Source organism: Octopus bimaculoides, chromosome 24, assembly GCF_046866305.1.
Source record: "Octopus bimaculoides isolate indiv1 chromosome 24, ASM4686630v1, whole genome shotgun sequence".
Lineage (NCBI taxonomy): Eukaryota > Metazoa > Mollusca > Cephalopoda > Octopoda > Octopodidae > Octopus > Octopus bimaculoides.
The window spans coordinates 34,157,531-34,168,236 of record NC_142951.1 but is presented as its reverse complement, the minus strand read 5'-3'; the positions used below and the strand labels follow the sequence as shown (position 1 = coordinate 34,168,236).

At 39.5% G+C, this 10,706-nt stretch overlaps 1 protein-coding gene across 1 annotated transcript in view; it reads right to left on the bottom strand.

Moving 5' to 3' along the window:
- Positions 1–922: 922 nt before the first annotated feature.
- The window catches only part of LOC106870666 (collagen alpha-6(VI) chain), a 40,791-nt gene continuing 31,007 nt past the window's right edge, over positions 923–10,706 (bottom strand). The window contains exons 8-19 of the mRNA XM_089340992.1: positions 8,959–9,075; positions 8,389–8,437; positions 7,622–7,660; positions 6,721–7,290; positions 5,857–5,904; positions 5,094–5,141; positions 4,667–4,720; positions 3,372–3,425; positions 3,005–3,052; positions 2,186–2,218; positions 1,866–2,027; positions 923–1,326 (exon numbers count right to left, since the gene is read on the bottom strand). Of these exons, the coding sequence (XP_089197118.1) occupies positions 941–1,326; positions 1,866–2,027; positions 2,186–2,218; positions 3,005–3,052; positions 3,372–3,425; positions 4,667–4,720; positions 5,094–5,141; positions 5,857–5,904; positions 6,721–7,290; positions 7,622–7,660; positions 8,389–8,437; positions 8,959–9,075 (1,608 nt within the window). The 3' untranslated portion in view covers positions 923–940. The remainder of the gene's footprint in view (positions 1,327–1,865; positions 2,028–2,185; positions 2,219–3,004; positions 3,053–3,371; positions 3,426–4,666; positions 4,721–5,093; positions 5,142–5,856; positions 5,905–6,720; positions 7,291–7,621; positions 7,661–8,388; positions 8,438–8,958; positions 9,076–10,706) is intronic.

Below are 10,706 nucleotides of genomic sequence, written 5' to 3'. Positions count from 1 at the left end.
TGATAGAGATCGATGAAAATAAATATTCGAATATAATTCGCTAAAACCCTTGTTTGGGACCCAGAATGGCCGTTGTCCAGTGAGTGAAGCGAGTAAGAGGATGTAATTGTATTTAATACTGAAGAATCCATAACAACGTTGATTAAAACATTTAATGTAAACAAGGCAGCAGATTCGTATTCTCGAGAACTTTTAATGACAATAATTTTTATATTATAAAAGAGAAGCGAAGAGAGAAGTTATTACTTATATATCATTCAACTATGTCATTCTTTTATTTTCAAAAGATGAAATTACACAGAGGAATCGGGTTCGTAACTCAATAGACTATCCTCTTCTTCCGCTCCCTCCCCTCCCATCTTCCCCTCCCTCCCCTCCTCCCCTTCATCCTCTTCCTCCTCCTCCTCCTCCCCCTCCCATCTTCCCCCTCCTCCCCTTCATCCTCCCCCTCCTCCTCCTCCTCATCATCATCACCATCACCATCGTCATCATCATCATCATCATCATCGTCATCGTCATCATCGTCATCATCATCATCATCATCGTCATCGTCATCATCGTCATCATCATCATAAACATGAACAACAAACCACCACCGAGGCCAGCAGCAGCAGTAGCGCATATATAAGTATCGTGTCTTCCACCTCCGCTCCCCCACTCCCCTCCTACCCCGCCTCTTCATCATCATCATCATCATCATCATCATTTTCATCGTCATCGTCGTCGTTTGTCCGTTGTCCGTTGTCATCGCCCTAATCACCAAAACCAGTATCGTCACCATCTTCGTCATCACCACCTCCAACTCCACCACCACCACCAACAACAACAACAACAACAACAACAACAACAACGTCACCAACATCATTTTCACTATTCCCCCCACCCCCACCATACCCCACCCCACACCCTCCCCCACCCTCCCCCATCAACATCACCACCATTACCACACGCAGATCTTTCGGACCAAAAGGTCGGCAATATAGGGCAGGTCGCTGAACAAGGACGCGTGCACGATGCGGCTGCGCTTGTTGTCAACGAGGCCGACGATCGCATCGTCGGCGTTGTGGCCCCCGATGCTGATCACGTACATCTCGATGCCGTCCACCCGAACGAACTTCGCCTCTTCAATGGCGCTGTCGATGTCGGTCACCTTCTCGTCGATCAACAAAATGCCGATCTTCCTGGCTCCAGCGCGGCCGCCGTTCAATTTGTGGAAAGCCTTGGCTCGGAGATCGAGTAGTGACGGCGTCAGAATGAATGTCGGGTTGTGGGTCTTGAAGTGTTCCTTTATCTCACCTTTGCTCCGGTAATGGTTCAAACGGAAACCTAAAACAAAACAAGAAACAATATTATACATACATACATACATACATACATACATACATACATACATACATATATATATATATATATATATATATATATATATATATATATATATATATATATATATATATATATATATATAAAAGAAGTTTGAAAACGCCAATATATAAAAAGTGAATTTTAATTAAAAAATTTTTGTCAGAGATATTTTTAACATGTTTCGGTTCTTGTAAAAACGAACCTTATCAAAAATACATATTAAAAAAAATGAAATTAAATGAAAAGTTCATAATTGTTCCTTACTGGTGTCAATAGTCCACGTGGGGGCATTTTTTGTTGGTTGTAGTAGTAGTAGTGACTGTGTTGGCAATGGTAAATGACAGTGACCTCTGTCCGTGTCAGCAGCAGCAGTCAATTGATATAGATATATGTATGTATGTAAGTATGTGTGTATGTATGTAAGTAAGATAGAAAGTGATTTCTCGAAGAAATATGTTTGTAAATAGAGAAAGATGTGAAAATAAAGGTAAAATTCTTACCTTTGAATGTCGCCTTCGGTATTGAGATGACACCCACTCTGGTGATACCCTGATCCATAGCATCGCCGCTGATTGATTTATCGATGAGCTTCATTACGTACCGCGATGGAATACGTGACGGCCGAAACAAGATGTTGACATCAAGCAACTGGTCTTTACAAGCTGGAATATATATATATATATATATATGGGAGAATTTACGAAGAGAGAGAGAGAGAGAGATTGAAATGGATCCAGTTAGATGATGATGATGATGATGATGATGATGATGATGATGATAATGATGATAGAAAGAAAAAAGAATAAAGAACTCAACTTACGATGTTGATCTGATATAGGTCGGGTGACTGTAACTGAAGCATAAAAAAGCAGTTTGAGAACAGAAAATATGGGGAGGCACAGTCTCGAGAAAACAAAATGGGCGCACCATTTTTTAATTAATGAATATGATTATATCATTCGATAATAATAATAATAATAATTTTGGGGTAAGGGGTAATCGATTACATTGCGGAATTTGAACTCAGAACGTAGCAACGGACGAAATGCTGCTAAGCATTTTGTCCAGCTTGCTAAAAATGCTGCCAGGTCGCTGCTACTTTAATAGAAAGGTTTAACAAGGGTTCATTATATAAGCACAAATCAGGAAATTTGGCAGAAGGGCACAGAGCCGGTTGTATGACAACACTATTAACTGACCGGTGTTTTAGCTTTGGGCATGCGCGCGCACGCACACACACACACACACATATATAAATACATATATGTACATACGATATATATGTATATATATATATATATATATATATATATATATATATATATATATATATATATAGGAGAATGTACGAAGAAAAACAACAACAGACGAGGACAGGTGGTGTAAACAACAAAAGGATGTATTAGTATGACGCTCGGGAATACGGAAAGTCTTTAACGTTTCGAGCTACGCTCTTCAACAGAAAGAATACGGAGAAAACAAGGAGAAAAACACGGAGAAAAAAATGAATAGTCACTGGTCAACGATCTATCATGACTTCATATATATATATATATATATATATATATATATATATATGTCGGTGTATTTGTGTGTGTCTTTATATGTATATGTGTATATATAAAACTGTCCATCTTACCGTCCACGGATGGTGACTTTGTGGTAGTGTGCAGCATGGATATCGGACCTGTAATGGCAAAGAAATACCGTTGAACATCGGTGAACATTGTTCATTGAAGCACAGTAAACATGGCTCACTTCCACATATATCTGAAACACTCACAATATGTAATGGCGAACAATAAATATTGCGGAGATTCAGAGAAGAAACCAACTTCTTGGTTGCCTGAACGTCGACGTTCAACCTGATAAAAATGGCAGCCTAAATTCCCTCAAATCATGCCCATCATACTGGGAAAATATTAGGTTGACCTGGACCTAATCGATAACAACAACAAATAGTGTAGCGCTCAATACCTTTGAATAGATAGGATTGTTTCTCTTACCTTCTTCACCAGTATCGATCGGTGGTTTAGTGGTGAAGTGCATGGATATCGGACCTGAAAGGGCGAAGAAACATCGATGAACAACAGTGAACATGGTTCATTAACATGGAATACATCAACATATGGCAGTGAACACAGGAATATGGCGTAGACTCAGAAAACATGTGAACGGCAAGTAAGCATTTTAAAGGCTTGAACAGAATCACTTCACCCAGTAGAAACAGCAGCCAAATATACTTCAAATAGCAGTTTATCATATCCAGAAAGGGAAGGATTCGTTGGATAATGTAAGCCTGCATACAAATACCAACAAAAGACCTCAAATGTGAGGATCGTAAGTGGTGCCTTAATGATCACAGATTTATTTAATCTGAGCTAAGTTGGGGCGAAACGACATTTCATGTTCTAGCAAGTGAATATAGTTCTTAATGATATAGATAACGGTGGGATGGCACGGCTGGAGCGTCTTAGATCTTAGATCAAGGTTAATCTGAGGGCTTAACAACGACGATAAAGTACGTTCTGCAAGCAAATAACCTGCCTGAAAGAAACCGCAGCCAAACCTAAACACTAACAGTGTATATAAAAAGAAATATGAAGGACAAAGTGAAATATGAGGCCCTAGATGTAGTATATATACGAGTAATATGGGATAGTCACGGGTGGACCACTTTTGGCCACAGGTTTGCTCAATCTGACCTGAGCTTCGACCAAGCATAAACAAAGTCAACAACAACGACAACAAAAACACGCCCCTCCTCCCCGTCCCCGGAAGCTGACCAGAATGTCCCTGGGTAGAAGCTTCAACCTTCGTCACTTGACCTCATAGAAATAACAGCCAGTTTTCACTCTAATCATATTCTAAACTATAAATATTGTAACTCGCGATACATAAAAAAGATGGAATGGTCACATCTGAGACGTCTTTGGCCACAGGTAGGCTCAATTTGAGACGAGCAGGGCCTAAACAGCAACAGCAAATTTTATAAATCATGAGGTGGCTTCACCTGCTTCAAAATAATAAAGAAAATAACAGCCAAGTGTGCATGCGCGGCTGCATGGTAAGAAGGTCGCTTCCCGACAACACGATTCCGGGTTCAGTTCTGCTGCGTGATACCTTCTACGATAGCCTCAGGCCGATAAAAGCCATATGGCTGGATTTGGTAGACGGAAACTGAAAGAAGCCCGTTGTGTATACACACACACACACACGCACGCACACACGCACACACACACACACACACACACACATACGACACCTGTCTTTGTACGATAGACAAGATTGTTTCTCTTACCTTCTTCGCCAGTATCGATCGGTGGTTTAGTGGTGAACTGCTTCGATAACGGACCTGAAAGGGCGAAGAAACATCGATGAACAACAGTGAACACGGTTCATTAACATGGAATACATAAACATATGGTAGTGAAACCCCTAGAAACCCCGTGAACGAAGTGAGACTATTTTCCAAAATGGAGGCGAACGCCTTTCTGCATGTAATCGGCTTGAAAAATTGTTAATCACTAGCATATTTTCCTACTTTTCTAACGAATGGAAGCCTTAATTCACAAATAAAGAAATTATATCCACCAATGCCGCATATATATATATATATATATATATATATATATATAAATGTATGTATGTATGTATGTATGTATGTATGTATACTCACATATTTATATATCTATGTATGTCTACATGTACAAAGTTGTTTTACTTACCTTCTACCTCAAATTTAGGAGTTGTAGTGATCTTCATGGATATAGGAGCTGTAATGGCGAAGAAACATTATTAAAGAACAGTGAACCACAGTGAACCACAGTCAACAGCAATGAACAGCAACGAATGGTAGTAAACATGGAGCACACGCATGCGGCTGATATTGGACCGAAGAATTCACAATTTGTTCCCAGACAGGCTGACAATCTCCTTGTAAAGTTTCCTGGAAAAATATTTCCCAGACTATATCCCAAGTCTGTTAAAAGAGTAAGAAAAAATTTGATAATGTAGTCGAAGATACACTATGTTTGGAAGCAACAGCCTCAAGTGCTAATCGTCATCCACGGATGAGTACGGCTTGGTAACACGTACCATGCTTTCGCTAATTGCTGCTGGTGCTTGTGTAGCTGCGTGCAGCTAGAGATATATCCTCTTGTCCCCTACCTTTTGATCCAGCGGCACATCGTGGGTGTCACAGCTGGAGAGAGAGAGAGAAAGAGAGAGGGGGGTAAGGATGGGGGCTGCACCATTTCTAGGCTGGTATTAATTGTCAGCATAGTAGGAGGGAGCACTGTGAAATGACGTGTCTTTTGATGCCACCACATATATACACACATATATGCATTCATATGTGTGTGTGTGTGTGTGTGTGTGTGTGTGCGCGCGTGTGAGTTTGCGTGTGCGCGCGTTAATACAGTTATACATACTTACATTCATACATATATATACATACATACATTCATACTTTCATACACACATACTTACTTTCGTCTGTGATGATTACTTCTGTGTCGTTGACAACGTTGTAAAGATCTGTAAAGAAAAGGAATTAGAAAACAGCTCAAGTCGAGTGTAAATGGAGTGGAGTGAGAGTGAAGTGGAGTGTGAATGAATTTGAGAGTGGCTGAAGTGGAGTGGGACTTAATTAGAATAAAACGCCAAAGTATTTTGGATAGTTTTAAAATGCTACTTTTGGAAATCTTGCGCCTTTATATGTGTGTGTGCGCGTACTCAAAGAGAGTACGAATGGTTGATAGCTGTTGCAAAGGAGAATGAGATATTTACTGAAGATCTGTGCTTAATTAATTTAATTTAATTTAATTTAATTTAATATTTATAAATTAAATTACTTTCTTGTGTTATTCTATTCCCTCTGTATAACATTTTATTAAGAATTTGGACTTTATACAACTTTGGTGTTACATTTTCTTTTTATCGATTGCTTTGACAGCATTCGCACAAAACTATATTCGTACTACAGAGATCATCATCTGTATATCATCACCATCATCATCACCATCGTCATCATCATCATTGACGAGCTGGCAGAATCGTTAGCACACCGGGCAAAATGCTTGGCGGCGTTTCACCCGTCTTTACGTTCTGAGTTCAAATTCCTCCGAGGTCGACTTGGCCTTTCATCTTTCGGGGTTGAGTACTGGGGTCGATTTAATCGAGTAGCAAAAGTTTCAGGCCTTGTGCCTGTAGTGGAAAGGATTATTATTATCATTATTATATTTAAAGTGACCGAGTGAAGTTGGTGTTTAAGGAGAGAGAGAGAGAGAGAGAGAGAGAGAGAGAGAGAGAGAGAGAAACAGGAAGTGAGATGAGGATGCAATTTACACTTACTTTCACACGTTTGTGTCATGACGTGTCTCTCAAACTGAGGCAGAAGATCATAAGAATCGATCTTAAAAACTAGGTGACGGTTGCTGGCGATGGCTTTGAGTTCTTCCATCGACACATTGTTACCGATACCGACAGCAATCATCTTGATGCCATCTTTCCTGGCATAGCTTGCCTCCTGTTTTGTTTGCAAAGGATCTGTGGATCTGCCGTCAGTCAAAACAACGCAAATTCTTTTGACACCCGGCCGTGTGTTACTAAAGACGTTCTTTCTGGCAAAAGCAATGGCCATTCCTGTTTCCGTTTGGTCACCCATGTCTCTGCCACGATAAACAATACCCTTGATACCAGCCAGAACTTTCTCCTTGGTTTTGTACGTTGAGAATCCGAACGCTGAGTCCCGAACAACTTCCTGTCCGAACGAGATTGCCGCAACGCGGATGTTTTGAGGACTGATATTAAATATGGAGACGAGTTTCATAACAAATTCGATTTGTTGATCGTATTCGTGCGCATGAATGCTCCTTGAAGTGTCGATAATGAAAGCGATGTCTAACTGGTCGTCTTTACACACTGAAATTTAAAGCAGCCATTTTAAGAAGAAAAAGAAAATAACCTCTTTTAATTAAGAAAAAGAAAATTTGAGGAAAAGCAGACGACAGCTGGTAAATGAAAATAGAAAAAGATATGACGGAAAGAGACAAAAGGTGTTAATGATAGAAGGTAAAATACAGAGAAGATACAGGCGACAAATAGTTTGATGTCGTTGCTATTTTTTGCAGGTCGATCGACCACGTAGGAAGTCTTTCGAAAGTTAGTGACGTAAAGAAAAAATAGACAAACAGAAAGAAAGAAAATACGCGACAAATAGAAAGAAAGAAAGAGAAATTGAGTTTCTACTTACATATATTGGAATCTTCGCTGTTGGCTCGAACCTCGATCGCTGGAAATGGAAAAAAAAGTCAATAATAAATAAACAAGTGAAAATACTCCGCCATTATTTGTTTGTAAATTTGCCCCAATAAATAGATCTTCCATCGGTTTCGTCGATGGTCGCTTCATTTGTTCAATCAAAAGTACGTACTCATTTGATAGTCGGCTGAGTATTCCGTAAACACTCGTACCTGCCTGTAACATAATCCAGGAGCAGATTCACAATGGCATTCTATTTAACAAGGCTGACTGTTTGAATTACAACCACAGAGCAGCTTATCTTATATAATAGCATTCGATGAGGGTGGTAGCGGCACATGTGCCTCTCACTTAAATTCTCAGGCAGTTTTAATGTGACACAATGCATGAGGTTAAGCGTTCAAATTGTGGGTGTAACCGACTCGACGCACTTTTAATTGCAGGGCTGGGGCCGAATCAATAGTGTTGGGTCGGAAGAAATTGTTCTAGATGCCGCAGAATGAGATCGAAACTCGGACCTGTTAATTCCTCAACTACACACACACGCCTAGACGTCCGATTTCCTGCAAGCTTTTTATAGATGGGTGGTTCCCCAATATGGCGACAACCCAGGAGATGGATCCTATAAGTTTTATATGTGTATGTATGTATGGATGGATGGATTGATGAATGGGTGGATGTGTAAGGTCGCGTGGCCAAGTGGCTTCTTACCACATAGCCATGCCTGTTATGCATATTAATTTGAATAAAACCACTTACTTTGAAAATCTTTCAGTAATTCTTTAATTGGTATCTTGTCAGGAAATGCCTAAATGTAAAAATTATAAAATATTATTGTTTTAAAAATATTTGTGAATTGTGTAGCAGCACCAATAACGATGCAAAAAAAAAAACAATAATAATCTAGTGCATTATTTTTCAATGTACAATTCACTGTATGCAAATTTATCCTTCTACAAAATGATATTTAAATGTAAAAATCCTTTTAAATAGAATTCATGGGAATTTTGATACATCAGGACTCTCATTTGAAACCTCACCTTAGTTCGCCTTAGAACGAGAAAAGAGAGAGGGGGAGGAGAGGGGGAGAAGAGAGAGAGGGGGAGAAGAGAGAGAGAGGGGGAGAAGAGAGAGAGAGAAGAGAGAGAGAGGGAGAAGAGAGACAGAGAGAGAGAGAGAGGGATAGAGGTGAAAGAGAACCAGGTCACTTCCATTTCATAGGAATCGAACATCATATCTATCATTTTCTTGGAGAGATTTACAGAAGGACCTTCGAGTAGTAGTAGTAGTAGTAGTAGTAGTAGTAGTAGTAGTTTATTGGCTACTTACCTTGCCAACAGACATAACCATCATCATCAACATCATCATCAGCACGAACATCTTCTTCATCAGCATCATCATCGTCGTCGTCGTCGTAACCATATTTGAGACCGCGATGTAATTTAATTAACTGAATAGAGAAATGAATATACAAACATATTACTTGTTATTGTTGTTGTTGTTATTGTTATTGTTGCTGCTGCTGCTGCTGCTGCTGCTGCTGCTGCTGCTGCTTCTTCTCAGCTCTGACCAAGCAAAACCTACCTACAATTAAAAACGTTTCTGCCCTGACCATTCGTGGTCGAAATGAATATCCATATAGCTCCATATCTAGACATGCTCAAATATACTTAAATGCTAAACTTCTGGAAAGTTTTACAGATTTTTACAGTTCCAGTGATGGCGTGGATCTGTAGTCTTCGAATCAGCTTTCTCCTGTTTGCTTTTCAGAATCCTAATTTCTCAAGATGGATATTTTGGCAGCGTTATATCTCCTAGTGTCCCAATAATTACAGGTATAAACCTGAACTTGTAATCCGGATATGTATGCATGCATGTATGCACGTATGTATAGATGCCTTTAAGCGCGTATGCACGACAAATATGTATCAATGGTTCTCCGTCGTCTTCAGCGATGAGGGTTGGGCTGTTCTTCGATCTACTGAGTTACTTTTTCTTAGAATCAGCATATGAGTGGGTGGATATTCCAGAGACTCGTGATTCTTTGAAATATTTCTCAAGTAGAAGTGTAGGATATAATTCCTGACACGCCTAGACCTTTAAATCATAGCGATACGGAACCGGATAGCGTTCCATACTGTTTCTAGACATCCTGTTGTTCTCACAAGGAAGTGGTGGGACCGCGGTATCAGCGATGACTAAGAATTTGCAGTCTCGATTACGATCGCCCTTTACCATTTTGGGGACCGATGCTATGTATATATTTTTTCTTGCGTTCTCCTTCTTGCAGTTATTGAACTGCGGCCGAGCTGGGGCATGGGACATCACCGTGAAGATTTTTGTTGTCGGCCGCGCAAACCGGAATTACTGAGCCTCTTATACCGGAGCATGAGCCTAAACAAACCAACACCGGTTATGAAGTGGTGAGGAACAGACACAAACACGCACTCACAGGCACACAGGCATGACGGCAGGCTTCTTTCAGTTTCCGTTCACCAAGTCCACTCTCGACGGTTTGATCGACCTGCAGCTATCGAAATCAAGGTGCCATTCTAATATATATATATATATATATATATATATATATGTGTGTGTGTGTGTGTGTGTGTGTGTGTGTGTGTGTGTGTGTGTGTGTGTGTGTATGTATGCATGTATGAAGGAATGTATTTGTACTTGTATAGACGCATATAGACACACACACAATATATATAAATATTATATATATATATATATATATATATATATATATATATATATATATATATATATATATATATATATATATATATATAGTTGGAATTTACAAAAAACAAAAGATGAAGGCAGGTGTATAAACAACAAACAGGTGTATTAGTTTAACGATCGGGAAGGTGAGAAAGTCTTTTACGCTCTTCAACAGAAAGGAAGATGAGGAAATAAACAGAGAGAGAATTAAAAAAAAAAAGCTTTTAGAGTTGGCGGTCATATATATGTACATAGATACGCCCATACATACATACATACATACATACATACATACATACATTTGTTAGCTGGAGATCAAGGCTAATCGACCAGATATCGTAATCAAATACTAC